The sequence below is a fragment of the Salmo salar genome, chromosome 29 (assembly GCF_965601325.2).
Source record: "Salmo salar chromosome 29, fSalSal1, whole genome shotgun sequence".
Classification (NCBI taxonomy): Eukaryota; Metazoa; Chordata; class Actinopteri; order Salmoniformes; family Salmonidae; genus Salmo; species Salmo salar.
Window position 1 is genome coordinate 22,107,693 of NC_138319.1, and position 17,764 is coordinate 22,125,456.

At 41.9% G+C, this 17,764-nt stretch overlaps 1 protein-coding gene across 3 annotated transcripts in view; it reads left to right on the forward strand.

Annotated features, from left to right (window-relative positions):
- Positions 1-17,764, forward strand: part of gnal (guanine nucleotide binding protein (G protein), alpha activating activity polypeptide, olfactory type) — a 67,663-nt gene that overhangs the window by 10,171 nt on the left and 39,728 nt on the right. For 2 of the 3 annotated variants that reach the window (XM_014181226.3, XM_045711020.2), the window contains exons 2-4: positions 9,441-9,513; positions 10,685-10,739; positions 10,890-11,009. In XM_014181226.3, the coding sequence (XP_014036701.3) occupies positions 9,441-9,513; positions 10,685-10,739; positions 10,890-11,009 (248 nt within the window). Of the gene's footprint in view, positions 1-8,592; positions 9,211-9,440; positions 9,514-10,684; positions 10,740-10,889; positions 11,010-17,764 lie in introns of those variants that run through there. The other variant, XM_014181227.3, reaches the window with a different exon arrangement.

Sequence of the window (17,764 nt, forward strand, 5' to 3'; positions counted from 1 at the left end):
CTAACCATAGAATACAAACACATAGACCATCAACCAAAAACCCGGAAATACTAAATCAAACACCCTTAACACAAACACACCACCCCGAACCACATAAAACAAATACCCTCTGCCACGTCCTGACCAAACTACAAAACAATTAACCTTATACTGGCCAGGACGTGACAACAATTGAGAGCTCTTAACAACACCACATTGTCAGGGCTAGGCTAGCTAATCAGTTCCGTGGTTCCCGGTGTCACTTAATTGCAATATTCATTAAGGATAGTTCTGAGCTAAGAACTTGTCATGTGAAAAGGCAAAATATGACTCCAAAAGGTTTTATCTATTGTTCATGCCTTCTCTGTTTGTTTGGTAATAGGAAAAATAGCGCTGTCATTTTATTTACATTTTTATCGGCATGTACTGCCGGTCTGGTCATTGGGACAAAAGCCTCCTTCTCACTGCTGACCTCTTCTAACGTCCTTTAATGTTCTTTGACGTCAACGTCCCTAATCAGTTTTCACCCTCAGTCACTAGACCAGTAGACCTAACTAGAAGTCGACCGATTATGATTATTCAACGCCGATACCGCTACCGATTTATTGGAGGCCCAAAAAAGGCGGACACCGATTAATCGGCCGAATTTTTTTCTTAATTTTTGTATTAATTTTTTTGTATTAATTTTTAAAATATTTTTATTTTTATTATTATTATTATTATTATATATTTTTTATTATTATTATTTTTTTTACAATTTGTTATTTTTATTTGTAATAATGACAGTTACAACAATACTGAATGAACACTTATTTTAACTTAATATAATACATCAATAAAATCAATTTAGCCTCAAATAAATAATGAAACATGTTCAATTTGGTTTAAATAATGCAAAAACAAAGTGTTGGAGAAGAAAGTAAAAGGGCATTATATGCCATGTAAGAAAGCTAACGTTTAAGTTCCTTGCTCAGAACATGAGAACATATGAAAGCTGGTGGTTCCTTTTAACATGAGTCTTCAATATTCCCAGGTAAGAAGTTTTAGGTTGTAGTTATTATAGGAATTATAGGACTATTTCTCTCTATACGATTTGTATTTCATATACCTTTGACTATTGGATGTTCTTATAGGCACTTTAGTATTGCCAGTGTAACAGTATAGCTTCCGTCCCTCTCCTCGCTCCTACCTGGGCTCAAACCAGGAAAACATCGACAACAGCCACCCTCGAAGCAGCGTTACCCATGTAAAGCAATGGAAACAACTACTCCAAGTCTCAGAGCGAGTGACGTTTGAAACGCTATTAGCGCGCACCCGCTAACTAGCTAGCCATTTCATATCGGTTACACCAGCCTAATCTTGGGAGTTGACAGGCTTGAAGTCATAAACAGCGCAATGCATTGCGAAGGGCTGCTGGCAAAGCGCATGAAAGTGCTGTTTTGAATGAATGCTTACGAGCCTGCTGTTGCCTACCATCGCTCAGTCAGACTGCTCTATCAAATCATAGACTTAATTATAACATAATAACACACAGAAACACGAGCCTTAGGTCATTAATATGGTCGAATCCGGAAACTATCACGTTTATTCTTTCAGTGAAATACGGAACCGTTCTGTATTTTATCTAACAGGTGGCATCCATAAGTCTAAATATTCCTGTTACATTGCACAACCTTCAATGTTATGTCATAATTACATAAAATTCTGGCAAATTAGTTCGCAACGAGCCAGGAGGCCCAAACTGTTGCATATACCCTGACTCTGCGTGCAATGAACGGAAGAGAAGTGACACAATTTCACCTGGTTAATATTGCCTGCTAACCTGGATTTATTTTAGCTAAATATGCAGGTTTAAAAATATATACTTGTGTATTGATTGTAAGAAAGACATTGATGTTTATGGTTAGGTACAAGTTGGAGCAACGACCGTCCTTTTTCGCGAATGCGCACCGCATCGATTATATGCAACGCAGGACAGGCTAGATAAACTAGTAATATCATCAACCATGTGTAGTTAACTAGTGATTATGATTGATTGATTGATTGTTTTTTATAAGATAAGTTTAATGCTAGCTAGCAACTTACCTTGGCTTCTTACTGCATTTGTGTAACAGGCAGGCTCCTCGTGGAGTGCAATGTAAAGCAGGTGGTTAGAGCGTTGGACTAGTTAACGGTAAGGTTGCAAGATTGAATCCCCAAGATGACAAGGTAAAAATCTGTCGTTCTGCCCCTGAACAAGGCAGTTAACCCACCGTTCCTAGGCCGTCATTGAAAATAAGAATGTGTTCTTACATTTACATACATTTAAGTAATTTAGCAGACGCTCTTATCCAGAGCGACTTACAAATTGGTGCATTCACCTTATGATATCCAGTGGAACAACCACTTTACAATAGTGCATCTAAATCTTTTAAGGGGGGGGGGGGGGTTAGAAGGATTACTTTATCCTATCCCAGGTATTCCTTAAAGAGGTGGGGTTTCAGGTGTCTCCGGAAGGTGGTGATTGACTCCGCTGTCCTGGCGTCGTGAGGGAGCTTGTTCCACCATTGGGGTGCCAGAGCAGCGAACAGTTTTGACTGGGCTGAGCGGGAACTGTGCTTCCTCAGAGGTAGGGAGGCGAGCAGGCCAGAGGTGGATGAACGCAGTGCCCTTGTTTGGGTGTAGGGCCTGATCAGAGCCTGAAGGTACGGAGGTGCCGTTCCCCTCACAGCTCCGTAGGCAAGCACCATGGTCTTGTAGCGGATGCGAGCTTCAACTGGAAGCCAGTGGAGAGAGCGGAGGAGCGGGGTGACGTGAGAGAACTTGGGAAGGTTGAACACCAGACGGGCTGCGGCGTTCTGGATGAGTTGTAGGGGTTTAATGGCACAGGCAGGGAGCCCAGCCAACAGCGAGTTGCAGTAATCCAGACGGGAGATGACAAGTGCCTGGATTAGGACCTGCGCCGCTTCCTGTGTGAGGCAGGGTCGTACTCTGCGAATGTTGTAGAGCATGAACCTACAGGATCGGGTCACCGCCTTGATGTTAGTGGAGAACGACAGGGTGTTGTCCAGGATCACGCCAAGGTTCTTAGCACTCTGGGAGGAGGACACAAGGGAGTTGTCCACCGTGATGGCGAGATCATGGAACGGGCAGTCCTTCCCCGGGAGGAAGAGCAGCTCCGTCTTGCCGAGGTTCAGCTTGAGGTGGTGATCCGTCATCCACACTGATATGTCTGCCAGACATGCAGAGATGCGATTCGCCACCTGGTTATCAGAAGGGGGAAAGGAGAAGATTAATTGTGTGTCGTCTGCATAGCAATGATAGGAGAGACCATGTGAGGATATGACAGAGCCTAGTGACTTGGTGTATAGCGAGAATAGGAGAGGGCCTAGAACAGAGCCCTGGGGGACACCAGTGGTGAGAGCACGTGGTGCGGAGACAGATTCTGAAGGTAGCAAAGAGCTTCCTAGGGTTAGAGGCAGATGCTTGGAATTTAGAGTGGTAGAAAGTGGCTTTAGCAGCAGAGACAGAAGAGGAGAATGTAGAGAGGAGGGAGTGAAAGGATGCCAGGTCCGCAGGGAGGCGAGTTTTCCTTCATTTCCGCTCGGCTGCCCGGAGCCCTGTTCTGTGAGCTGTTCTGTGACTTGCCTAGTTAAAAAATATTTATATATAAAAAAAAATGTTTTTTTTTAAATCGGCAAATCGGTGGCCAAAAATACCGATTACCGATTGTTATGAAAATGTGAAATCGGCCCTAATTAATCAGCCATTCTGATTAATCGGTCGACCTCTAGACCTGACCTGGGAGTTTACTCAAAATCAGAGCTTTAGAGTGTCAAAGTCGGTAGTCCAAAATTTTATAAGATAATTTAGTCAGCTATTTAGGCTGACAGACATGCACACAGTTAAATGTTATTGTCTGTGTCTATATATTGAAACGTCTGCTGGTTACACTTAAGTGGAAATCTAAGGGTTACATATAGCTGTTCCTTACAGAAAAACAACATGATTTTACATTTTTATTTAGAACACTTCACATGTTTACACATGGAGCTTCATGTTATCACATTTTGCTTTACATGTTGTCACATTGTGATCACATGAAAACGTGTTTTTGGAACACTTCACATGTGTTCACGTGAAATTCATGTGTTGTTCCGTAAGGGGTGCTTATGTCAACTGACTTTACTCGTGACATAAAATAGCACTGAGGTAAGCAAGTTGGCTAGCATTAAACTTTGGATTAGTTCTGTTTGCAAGCTGACAGCAATCCAGCAGACAGATAACATCCGTTACATAATTACTACATCAGTGACATGTAGCCCTTTATAGAAAGGGTTCAAGTTAAGGTGACTTAATTCTGGGGGGACGTTTTTGTAAAGTTATGTCGTCCCTGGAAATGGTTTCACTTTCTCAGTCCTGTGCCGATCTGGTCAGACAGACAGTGGGGGTAAACCTACCATCCAACCTACCAACCAGCAGCTATGACCTCATCTTGACCTCATCAGACCTCTCTTACACCTCCTGTTCTCTGGGGAGAAAATGTGCGTCCTGTTTTTTTTACTCTCGCTTTCTAAATCGGGCCCCACGTCCTACGGAAACTAGCCCGGGGCTGTCCAGCGGGGTTGAAAGTTCACCCCGGACCAAAACAAAACAAAAGATCACGCACCAGGAATGTGTGACAAAGGACAGTAATATCCCAAATTCACTCATTTGGCCACCAGCCTGCTGACAGACTGCCCTACTATAAAAAAGGAATGATTGTCTCTCAACTCAGTTGACCTAAAGCAGTTGCTTTTGCAATTTGCAAGTTTATCTGGTCAATACTAACCTGCAGATCTCCTTGGTCATGTTCAGTAGGGCACACCATAGCAAAGTGTTTTGAAAACCGAAAACAAAAAATGACTGTTTGTTATTGGACAAGTCCAAGTATTCCCTCCCCTTGTCAAGCCGTTTTATTCAATTTAGTGCCTAATGAACATGACCCTGCACTGGGCCTTTGGGAATGCCATGTTATGACTACGGAGAGCTTTTAGAAAGCTAGCTACCATTCCAGGTATCTTCTTAATCTCTAACCATCTCTGTGTACTCACTGGAAAGAGAAACTAGAATACCAGTTTTCCAGCCTAAGGTATGACCTGAGCTATATACTAATTTATCATACACAAGCTATTTTTATCCAGGCAACAGGGTACAAGGAGGAAGGGGGAAAGTCATACAGTCATAGCTTTCTAGTAAAGGACGCATGTATTCTTGACCATTCCTTTGTTGTACATGCATATTGCCATCAAGCATTGCACACACACACACACACACACACACACACACACACACACACACACACACACACACACACACACACACACACACACACACACCACATTGAAGTGTATAGTATTCATCTAAACCACAAGAGGGAGACAAAAGGCAATGTAAGACGATAGTCATTGGGCTGCTCTACGTTGACACTATAGAGAGAATTAGATAAGATGATGGTGATCATTTCTACTGACTTTAAAAAATATGTGTGTTACTTTACTCCTTGTGCCAAACAGGGAAAGAACTTTGGCTCTGTAGTTCACATAGTTATGACTGGGCGCGATGCAAACAGGTGACAAAAACCAAAACAAGTGAAAGCACTTGGCATTGTATGTATGGCATTGTAGGGAGACATACAGTAAATGACTCATTTCTGAATAGTACAGAGGTAGGTTAGCCTCGTACGAACCATCCTGATCTTGTGAGTTTACATTCTGTAACAGAGCGTAAGCTCATGAGATCAGGATGGTTTGTACGAGGCTAGAGGTAGGTAGAGCCGACACTCAACCAACACACAACATTAACAGTTAGGAAGCTCCGCGGGCTAAATTTGCATCCAGAGGAGCCACACACTGGCCAACTCGACCTATAACATCACATTTGCATCTTGTTTTCATATTTTTTTTGTACTGGAAAATCTTTCCATTGTTCTGGAGGCTGCTAATGTTCTAAACAGTGACACATCACGACAGATAACCATCTCATATGGTCCCTCAGTTGCCAGTTTGCCTCTACACTACTTTTGATATAATCCATGTTTTGATATGTCTGATTTATTTTTTTATGTTTTGAAATCAATCAATCGTTCAATTGATGTAATTCATTCTACTCCTTCCGAGTCTGGTTTGCCACTGAAATGGTCAAACACATCTACCTCACTTACTTTAGATCACAAAGTACTACTTTAGTCAGTGTATCTGTCGTCTTTGAATTAGTTTACTACATCTTATTGGGGTTTGAAAGGACTTCATTAATGATTCATTTTCCCAACAATGCTTTACTTTAAGGATGGCTTTTATTGGTTGTCAGGGCATTTGTCTGTTCATCCACACTAACCTTAAAATGACCCAGACACCACCTCCATCCTATCATATTGGGAGATTGTCTTTGGCTCTCGCTCACTACATGGATATACTCTCCACTGTTGATGGGAGCACTGCCCAGCTGTGCTGCTAGGACATGGATGCTAATATGCAAACACATGAACTCGTTTGCATATATTCCATTGCATTTGCATTGTGCCTTTTTTTCTCAAAGCTTGAGGTGCTGTTATATTCACACCTTTGGATTCTCTTTAAACTCAGCAAAAAAAGAAACATCCCTTTTTCAGGACTCTGTCTTTCAAAGATAATTCGTAAAAATCCAAATAACTTCACAGATCTTCATTGTAAATGGTTTAAACACTGTTTCCCATGCTTGTTCAATGAACCATAAACAATTAATGAACATGCACCTGTGGAACAGTCATTAAGACACTAACAGCTTACAGACAGTAGGCAATTAAGGTCACAGTTATGAAACCTTAGGACACTAAAGAGGCCTTTCTACTGACTCTGAAAAACACCAAAAGAAAGATGCTCAGGGTCCATGTTCATCTGGGTGAACGTGCCTTAGGCAAGCTGCAAGGAGGCATGAAGACTGCAGAAGTGGCCAGGGCAATAAATTGCAATGTCCGTACTGTGAGACGCCTAAGACAGCGCTACAGGGAGACAAGACAGACAGCTGATCATCCTCGCAGTGGCAGACCACAGGTAACAACATCTGCACAGGATCGGTACATCTTAACATCACACCTGTGGGACAGGTACAGGATGGCAACAACAACTGCCCGAGTTACACCAGGAACGCACAATCCCTCCATCAGTGCTCAGACTGTCCACAATAGGCTGAGAGAGGCTGGACGAGGGCTTGTAGGCCTGTTGTAAGGCAGGTCTTCACCAGACATCACCGGCAATAACGTCGCCTATTGGCACAAACCCACCGGCGCTGGACCACAGGACTGGCAAAAAGTGCTCTTCACTGACGAGTCGCGGTTTTGTCTCACCAGGGGTGATGGTCGGATTCGTGTTTATCGTCGAAGGAATGAGCGTTACACCGAGGCCTGTACTCTGGAGCGGGATCGATTTGGAGGTGGAGGGTCCGTTATGGTCTGGGGCGGTGCATCACAGCATCATCGGACTGAGTTTGTTGTCATTGCAGGTAATCTCAATGCTGTGCGTTACAGGGAAGACATCCACTTCCCTCATGTGGTACCCTTCTTGCAGGCTCATCCTGACATGACCCTCCAGCATGACAATGCCACCAGCCAGACTTCTCATTCTGTGTGTGATTTCCTGCAAGACAGGAATGTCAGTGTTCTGCCATGGCCAGCGAAGAGCACGGATCTCAATCCCATTGAGCACGTCTGGGACCTGTTGGATCGGAGGGTGAGGGCTAGGGTCATTCCCCCCAGAAATGTCCGGGAACTTGCAGGTGCCTTGGTGGAAGAGTGGGGTAACATCTCACAGAAAGAACTGGCAAATCTGGTGCAGTCCATGAGGAGGAGATGCACTGCAGTACTTAATGCAGCTGGTGGCCACACCAGATACTGACTGTTACTTTTAATTTTGAACCCCCCCCCCCCCCCCCCCTTTGTTCAGGGACACATTATTCAATTTCTGTTAGTCACATGTCTGTGGAACTTGTTCAGTTTGTCTCAGTTGTTGAATCTTATGTTCATACAAATATTTACACATGTTAAGTTTGCTGAAATAAACGCAGTTGACAGTGAGAGGACGTTTCTTTTTTTGCTGAGTTTATTATTGTAGTGTGGCATTTTGTATTGCTACAGATGAAAGAGAACCTCCCAGGCTATAGAGTAGGCTATAGTAGGCCTATGTCAAGTTAATAGGCTACTTCAGAGACATTTGAATAGCAGCAAACTCGTTTTTTCATTATCTTTTGTATAGAGTTTAACAGTGTTATTATTTGGTTTTGTAATATGATCCATATGGTTTGTGTGATTATACGCTGGTGCGCGGCCCTGATTGTCTACGGTCGCGCTCTCTGGTTAACCTCCATTTACCGGTGTTTGCAAGCACCTGTGAAATGACTTATGCGCGCAAAGTGGATAGAGAAATGATTTGTGTAGGAAACGTGATTAAAGTGTCTGTCTGGATCAAACATAAACCCGTTTGTGGAAACAACTGTACTATATTATTCACCAATTATTTTTACACTGAACATCCTACTGAAAAGAAACTTTTCGGCGCACATTTTATTAGATAGGCTGCGTTTATCTTTTTGTTTGTTGTACATGTGAAATTAAGAAATGTTGTTTTAAACTGGGTATTCAAACAGTGGTAAGGTGGCGCGCGCTCTGTGAGGTGTTTCTCTTTCGGTGCAGTGTGACTTCCTGGTGCTACAGAGAGAGGCAGTGCTGAGTTAAAGGGACCGAAACACAAACAGAATTTTAGACCGGAAAAATAGAGAGTGGGAAGCAGGAGAGAGAGAGAGAGAGAAGAGCAGTTGGCTGGCTTCCAGATTCAGCCCCGCTCCACTCTTTGCATATTTATGAAGTCAATGTATCTTTTTGTTCTATTTATGATGCACATATTTATTAGAATCGACTGAATCCACTGGGTTGGGTTTGACAAGGGGTTAAAACGAAATTGTAACGGGGAAGATTTTTTTCTGAGCGACGGAGAAGTGGCGCACGGATTTTTCGCCCTATTTCTTCTCCTTTTATATTGAAAGTAGGATTTGCATTAGCTGTTATTTTATACTTTCTTTTTACGAGAAGAGCTCAGCGGAAGATGGGGTGTTTGGGCAACAGCAAGACTGAAGATCAACGCATCGATGAAAAGGCACAAAGAGAAGCGAATAAAAAAATCGAGAAACAATTACAAAAGGAAAGACAAGCATATAAAGCCACACATCGACTGCTTTTATTGGGTAAGGTCCAGAAGGTGGATGTGATAACGGATATGTATCATGTATGTTTTCAGATTCGCCCCCAGCCCACATATGTTGACAGGTCTCGCAAGCGAGCGCTGACTGAATCGTCAGATGGATTGTACAATTGGCATGGATTTTAAACACCAGCATATGCGGCACCCAAGTACATTCTTATATTTTAGCGATGGCTCCATTTCCTTATGCTTCATCTGTGTTTTATTTCGAAGGGGCCGGAGAGTCTGGGAAAAGTACGATTGTCAAGCAGATGCGGATTCTGCACGTCAATGGCTTTAATGCAGAGTAAGTACCCGTTATTTCATTTATTTTAAATTATTTACGTGCAAAATTGGACGTATTCCTGTTCTATTTTGATAGTGTTGAGTATTAAAATATATTTTGTTGTTGTCATTTTGATTTGTTTGATGTAAGATAAGAAAAGGACCGAGGGTTGGGTAGACGTTTCTTTGCTCTGTAGCACTGCAGTGTCCATCGGGCCCAATGGTTTAACAACAGCATGGCAACAAGCCTGCTATGTCCAACTGATTTCTAATAGCTGTCACAGTGATAAAGACGACATAGTAGCAGATTTAGGCCTACTTGTGGTCGAGATTATGTGTGTCAAAACACTGACAGATACATGTTACGCTGTATTTACAGTTGCTATTGCATTATAATGTGGACCCCAAAAACAAATCTCAACTGAATTCATGTGTTGAAAAAAAAAAATGTTCTGCGACAGTAATGTGTGCAGTGGTATTTTAAAACGGTGCTAAAACGATGTATCTTTATATGTATGTGTCAATGTATCCCACTGGGCACAGACGTCAATTCAAGGTCTATTCCACGTTGGCTCAACGTAATTTCATTGAAATGACGTGGGAAACAGTGTTGATTCAACCAGTGTGTGTCCAGTGGGATCTTTCTGTGGTTTATGATATCCTACTATATTCAATCGAGACTTGGTTACATTGTAGTTTGATTTGGTTACATTGTGCACTGTAGTATATGCTTCTGTATAGACTGTAGTGTATTCAATACGTTTTTTAGGAAATGAATGATGATACCCAATCATAAACTGTCCTCAATATTTATATCTTTAATAATACATTTGATATTATTTGAGAAAATGGACCAAGTAAATAAAGGCTATGCTTAATTTCCGTCCACCTTTGGTTCTAAATGAGACACATCTCGTTGAATATTGGTGTGGCATAGTCTAGCCTAATGTAATAGCTTAAAAAGTAAACTTTCAAATAACATTTTAGCACAATACATCATTACTGTTAATTTACAAATGGTGAGTATAACTAAATAGGCTACTAGGCCTATGATGGTTTGCATTAGTGGTGATATGAGACAACCTTTCCTTTCTGGGGCAGCATAAAGATTCCTTTAATGAATCCAATTATAGTTTTTAAGGTATTAATTCATGTTTAACAGACCTATTTGTATATGTTGTTTCTCCACCCAGAGAAAAGAAACAGAAAGTTCTGGATATTCGGAAAAATGTGAAGGATGCCATCGTGGTAAGTTGATGATGTGCTGAGATTTGTATGATAGAATATGGTCACACCCTATGAGATTGTTTCCTGCAATCCCATTTTACTGATTAGACTGGTTTATCCCACATTTATCCAGCTTAACGTCTAATGTTTTTGTTTTTATCCGCTTTTTAGACGGTAGTTTCGGCGATGAGCACGTTAATACCCCCAGTTCCAATAGGCAACCCAGCGAACGAGTCCAGAATTGACTACATCAAAAGTATAGCACCTCTCTCGGACTTCGACTACACAGAGGTAAGGGCGACTGACCGACCGTCAAACACTGTCATTAATGCTTTATAGTCTTTGACGCTGATTTCTGTCTGTCTGTCTTTGTCTCTCTACAGCTTGTTAGTTATGTCCTGAGAAGCAACTTTAAGGCATTGATCAGGTCTGCTATTGATAGACTATCCAACTGATTGAATATACTCATTCAGTGGACACTCTAATACAAATGTTTTCTAAGTTTATTTATAGTCAAGTTGTTCTATGTGGAGTCTAAATGCTGATGCCAAATATACGGTCACATGAAAAAGCGGTTATGTAGGCCTATACTCAAATAGCAGTAATCTAAATTAGCCACATTCACTAGTGTCCTTTTTTTTTAAAGCTGTAATCAGACTAGTTTAGTGGGCCTGGCGGATGGACATTTTTGCCAATGGGGAGGAGTCATATGCTTCAGACAATCAACCACAGCACTATTTGCAATTACTTCCTTGAGGAAACAACGAGAAGCGAGTTATTCAAGTTTGTTCTGAGAAGTGTTCAGATCCTACTCACAACGGATCAGATTCCAGTCAAAAACCACAAACTACTGAGCCATAAGCTACGTGATTAGGTCATTTATAAATGTATGAACCATTGCAGGGTTTAATAATTACAACAACAACAAAAAAGTTGTAAATGCTTTACTAAATTGTGTAATATGTATGACTACCTGAGCTCTGCAACAGGTTCTGCAAATGTCCAGTAGTAGGCTACGGTGGATACCTTGGGTGGTTTCTTTACTTTGGATTTGAATGAAAGGGCCTGATGTGGGCAAATAGATGACATCACTCCTTGTGTTTGCTTTCAATGATATCTCCCAGCTATGAATTGAATTGTTGTATGAAGTTAACAGTACTTTGTATGAGTACCCAAGAAAATAGATAGACCTGTATTTGACTCCCAGGAAATATATGATATTTTAGAAGATGCTGTTATCCAGAGCGATGAGGGATTATGTACATTGCTGAAGGTCACATGGAGGGGGGGAAAAAATCACCTTGTCAGCTCTGGGATTCAAACCAGCAACCTATCAGTTACTGGCCCCATATTCTTAACCGCAAGGCTACCTGCCGCCTTATACACAGTATATACCCTATAACATAGGGCCCATGGGTTTTGTTTGATTATGTCACATGACCTTGAGCTTACCCTTTTCTTTAAAGCTTTTTCATTGAACTGTTCACTATTGCGTTCATAAAAAAAACATGTCGCTCTGGATAAGAGCATCTGCTAAATGTAAAGGTTATTTTGTTGTAATTCTAATTTCTGGAAAGGCTTGAAATAAAAAATGGGTAACATGACATGATTTAACTAAAACAAGAGAGTTACTATTGGCTGTGATATTTGTTGTTACGTCCTCCCATTGGAATGTCCACAAAATAGGACATAGGTCCAAAAGTTTGCTCCAATCAGTAACCTTGTTTTTTCAGAGAGTGAGTAAGGGGAGGCTGGCCCAGTGTGCAATCTGGGCACATCTGTTGGACTAGATAAATACTAATAAACTGTTACATGATGAGTCTGCTTCCTAGAAAAAGCTTTTACTAACCTAATTTGCTTTTTTTGGAGGAGGGGTGAGTTTGGGGGAGTGCATCGTTAGACATTTAAATTAAAGCGTCCCTTCTTCCTCACAAGGAATTGTTTGATGCCTTCTCTGCATGCACTGGGTCAAGGCAAGGCAGACAAAGCGTTGGTCTGTTGGTGCCGAGGTGTTACGAAAGAATCCAAACAGTAGTTTCTTTTAGTGTTTTAGATTCCCTGTGTTGGTTCTGAGACGTTGCAGACGACATGAAACGGATGACGAGAATAAGGTTCTGCTCCAGGATGTGTTGAGGCTGAGTTATCTAATGCTTTCAACTGTGTACAGTACGAGCCCTGATGGAGGCCGTTGTGAATTTGACATCGGCTTGCTAATGATAAGCACTGGTTGTGATTGGCCGACAAACTTGAAATATGGGACTTTCAAAAGTTTATTTGACCCCAAGAGGAGGATATTTGTTAAGAGCTTACGTTTCCTCTGTTTTAGTGTTTTCAATTAGTTTTTATAACGGGCCGTTGTAAGAAGAGGTGGTACGTAAAGTTTATTGCATTGAGTCTCAAACATGTCCACGTTGTTCAGGTCAGACATTTTGAGTTGGATCTGATATTTCAACCGAGTGCTTTAGCGTTCAAACTAAAGCTGATTAAGAACGCCATTTCACTCCTATTCTCTCTTGTGTTGCCCAGTTGTTGGAGGTGTCGGCACGTCCGTCTGTGTATTTCTACTAGTGGAGATGCATACTGTATACTAGTCTGTCAGAACAGTAGATGTATTGGCTGCAACACACAGGCTTCATTAATTAGGCCTATTATGTAATGGCGCATCGATTTCTGTTAGTAAACATGCTGGCTAGAGGCTCAGAGACAAAGAGAGGCCCTCACAGCAACCAAACGACTTAATAATTTCCCTCTAAAGCAGGTCTGTGTTTTATGTCTGGCCTCCCATGTCACATGTACGGCCCTGTTTCTGCTGGGACTCAAAACCGCCTTTGTCTACCACAGCAGAGATTCAAAATGCAATTTTTCCTCAAATCGGGTAAAAAAAAATTACAATAATACATTTCAGCATTGGCCTCTGCTGAAGATTTGATGTAATGTCTTTACTTCCATGCTAGGCTATATAGGCCTTTAGATAAATCATATCATCCAATTAGCTTCTTAATGTTGCAAATAAACAGACTTTAAAAAGAGCAATTGTCCGGTGTTTAAGTTGAGAAATAAATGGGTTTAACCACATTTTTTCTCATTTAAACCTGAATGAATGAAATTATGCCTTCAACTTCATTCACCATGCCCACACGCATGCATGCACTTTCAAAATGGTTCCCTTCAGATTATTAAAACAATAAAATGCAGTCTGCATACCATACGCTTTAATCTATACCCACCCGCATTCGTTGATAATTGAGAATCACAGTAGTCCATTTTTTCATACGGCAATATCACCCCACATCTGTTTTGGTAAAAAGCTGAAGGATGGGCCTGGAGAAATGTAATTACTCTCAAATTCATAGATAGCACTATGGACTGACCATCCATGATATCAAACATTGGAGTAGAACAATCTTATACATTGGGTTCTGACCAGGTGCCACGGCTGAACTAAGTTCATGAGGAATTTCTAAGTTATATTCTTCAATAATCAATGGGTATATATATCATTTATAAGTTTAAAAATGGATGTAGCAACTACATATTGCCCCTTTTTTAAATAACGCCTTAGCAGTTGAGCATTTGATTCTGGTTACATAATTGAAGAGCTTTAATTTTTTCATCCATTCCAAGATTTCTTGACATGGTGCCAGTAGCGGCTAGACTAGAATAATCGTAGATAGTATTTTGGTCCAGCGACTTGGCTCCAATGCATTCTCGTGTTCAGTTTGCTCTGCTTTTTGCATTTGCCCAAAGTTGACATGTGATACTTCATTATGCAACATCACGACTACACTTTATCTACTTGTCTATTTATTCTATTTAGCAGAAAATATTGATGGCAGATGCGGGTGTTAAGCGGAAACTATCCATGATATAAAACGCACGTTAATATCTCCTGTAAATTGCGGAATCTACCAATGAATACATTTATCTGAGACAACTACAGAATTGTCAATACAAAACATACGAATGGGTTTGGCCAATATGGTGAGAGTGCGGTACCCGGCCATAGGTTTGAAACGGTTAAGGAGACGTAAGCTAAGTACACATCGTCCCGTTTGCTGTCTTTCATGGGCCCCTCCATTAGAGACCGTAAACTGCACACTGCGTTTATTCAGGCTGTGTCACGAGCCTCCTTAAACCCGAGCCCTGAGGAGTGTCTCCTGCTTCTCTACACACACACACACACACACACACACACACACACACACACACACACACACACACAGCTTGATCGTATTAGGCCTCCTTTGTTAAGCCATCGGAAGAGGAGAGAGAAGCGCCAGTGAGTTTTTAGATTGTCGGCTGGAGGGACGCTCCAGAGTGTAATGGTTGGAATGGTGGACGGGATTGATACCATACAGTACGATATGGAGTAAACTGCCTCTCTTTAACTTCATTAAGCCTACATAGTATACATACAGTATATTGGGCGTTGGCCACCACGAGCCAGAAGAGCTTCAATGCACTTTGGCATAGATTCTACAAGTGTCTGGAAGTCTATTGGAGGGATGCAACACCATTGTTCCACGAGAAACTCCATAATTTGGTGTTTTGTTGATGGTGGTTGAAAACGCTGTCTGAGGCACCGCTCCAGAATCTCCCATAAGTGTTCAATTAATTGGGTTGAGATCTAGTGACTGAGACGGCCATGGCATATGGTTTACATCGTTTTCATGCTCATCAAACCATTCAGTGACCACTCCTGCCCTGTGAATAGGGGCATTGTCATCCTATGGGGGCATAGCCACGGTAGCCAAAATAACAGCCAGTCCATTATCAATATACATGACCCTAAGCATGATGTTAATTGCTTAATTAACTCAAACAACACCTGTGTGGAAGCACCTGCTTTCAATATACTTTGTATACTCATGTGTTTCCATTATTTTGGTGCAGTTAACTGTAGTATGTGTAAACCGTCAGATCAGTCCTACGTTCTTTAGTAGATGGCAAGTTGAAGACCGATATGCTTTAAAATCTAAATAAAATGATCATATGAGACACAGACCTCTAGTCTTCAGACATGCCTCAGCAATGGCATTTTGTAATGCTTGTCGAAGACACTGAATACTACTGTATAATTGTGTGCCCTCCCGAACTTCCTTAAACTCGATTAAAAGCGACAATTGCTAATTGTGGATTAATCCTGAAGTGCTGTGTGACATGTTAGTAAAATGTTACCTCATAGGGCTTTTTTGGTCTAAGGGGTGTGTATGTCAGGCTAGCATTTCAACACATTGTCACCGACAGATCCATTTCAGTGCTATTCTTCTCTTTGTCTGCCAGTGAAAAGCTCATACATCAAGAAGAGTTGGTAACAGGACCAGATGTTCTCTTTCTTTCTTTCTCTTACTCTCTTCTCTCGTTTGCTCTCTTGTTTTCTCTCTCTCGCGTGTGCGCTCCCCTTCTCTCGTGCGCTCCCCTTCTCTCTAGAGCTCTTCCTGTTAATCCTTTGTCTGGGGCTCCTTTGCTCTGGCCTGCATCACCATTTCCTGACGGCAGCCATTTACACCAGATTATCTTAGTGACAGACAGGCAAAAGGGCAGAGAGACGTGTGTGTGTGTGTGTGTGTGTGTGTGTGTGTGACAGGAAGGGGTGTTTTGAAGTGTAACAGGACGTATCTGAGAGACGCAGGATCATGCCTCGCTGGCGTTGTGACCAGCGTTATGTCTCCCCTGACGGTTTTGTCTGAGGGTGTGTGTGTTGTGTTCGAGAACTATTAGGTGCTAAAAATATCCTCTTCATTTTGTTGATGACTCATCGTAGCTTTATGTGTGACAGGAAAGCTAAACCTGGGACAGAAAAGCAGGCTCTGTGATAGTGGGATTCCTGAGAAATTGCATAATGCATAGCTGTGCGTTGACAAATATATCTAAGAATCCTTTGTCTGATTGTACTCTGAAATTTGGTTTCTGAGTAGAAATTCATTCAAGGCAGTTGTTCTTGGGACTTCTTGTTTTGATGTTGTTTTCATAAAGTTGATGAACCATCTCATTCAAAAAAGGATGGCCATGACTAACAATGTGGAAATTGCAACGTGAGTTTTATGGAACATGCATACAATTGTATTCAACCCTGCATCCATATGCACAAACAACTGAAACACTTGAACATTTAATTGAGCGTTTAGTGACAGCAAACCGTAGCTGACAGGCAGGCTACCAAAAAGGCTTTTTATTTCACTGTAAGTGTGCTCATTACTTGTTACACATGGCTGAGGATGTCGTCTCACCAGAATTTAGATTGGTCTGTGAAGGTTACCATAACATTGTTAAAGTGTTGTAGAAGACACGGCTAGTACCCCCTCTCTCCCTCCAACCACCCACACACACATTTGTTTTGAGTGGAACATCCCCAGTGAAAACATAGCCTTCCTGGGTTCTAGGTCAGGTACCAGACCACAGGCGCTGCCTGAACCCTGCCTAACCCATCACTTAGCACCCACCTGGACAGAACTGTGGCCCTAAAAATGAACAAACACGCCATAGCTTGAGACCCTGCCCTGGGAGCTCAAATGTTGTGGCACTAAAGACATTGGTATCCTAGCACAATCTCCCTCACTGATCCACTGGAGGGTATACAAGGGGGAGTGTTGATAACTAGGGTAGCGGTGTGGAGGGACTGGAGGAAGCCCCAAAGTAGCCAGGGACGCCATTAGCCAAAGCCCCTTGGCACAGGACTAGCTCTGTTTAACACACTCCTAATTACTCTTTTTGCCATTGCTTCGTCACTAATGAAGGCCTAGGTACAGTCAAGGACATACTGGTTAAATGGGCATCAGGGTTTTGTTAACGTGTTTTTGTGTCACCAGGTGTTCCCCAGGGCTCAGTGTTGGGCCTTGTGAGTTTTGACAGTGGGGACCCACAGAGCTGCTTTAGTGATCCCCAGCCCTGTGATATGCTGCCTATCACAGTCTACATACGTTCTTTACAGTTCCTTTGTTTTTAGCTCAGATGTTTTTCCAGCAATTTAAACTGGTGTAAATTTGGATTTCATAAACTGCGTTTAGACAGGCAGCCCAATTCTGATATTCTTTCCACTAATTGGT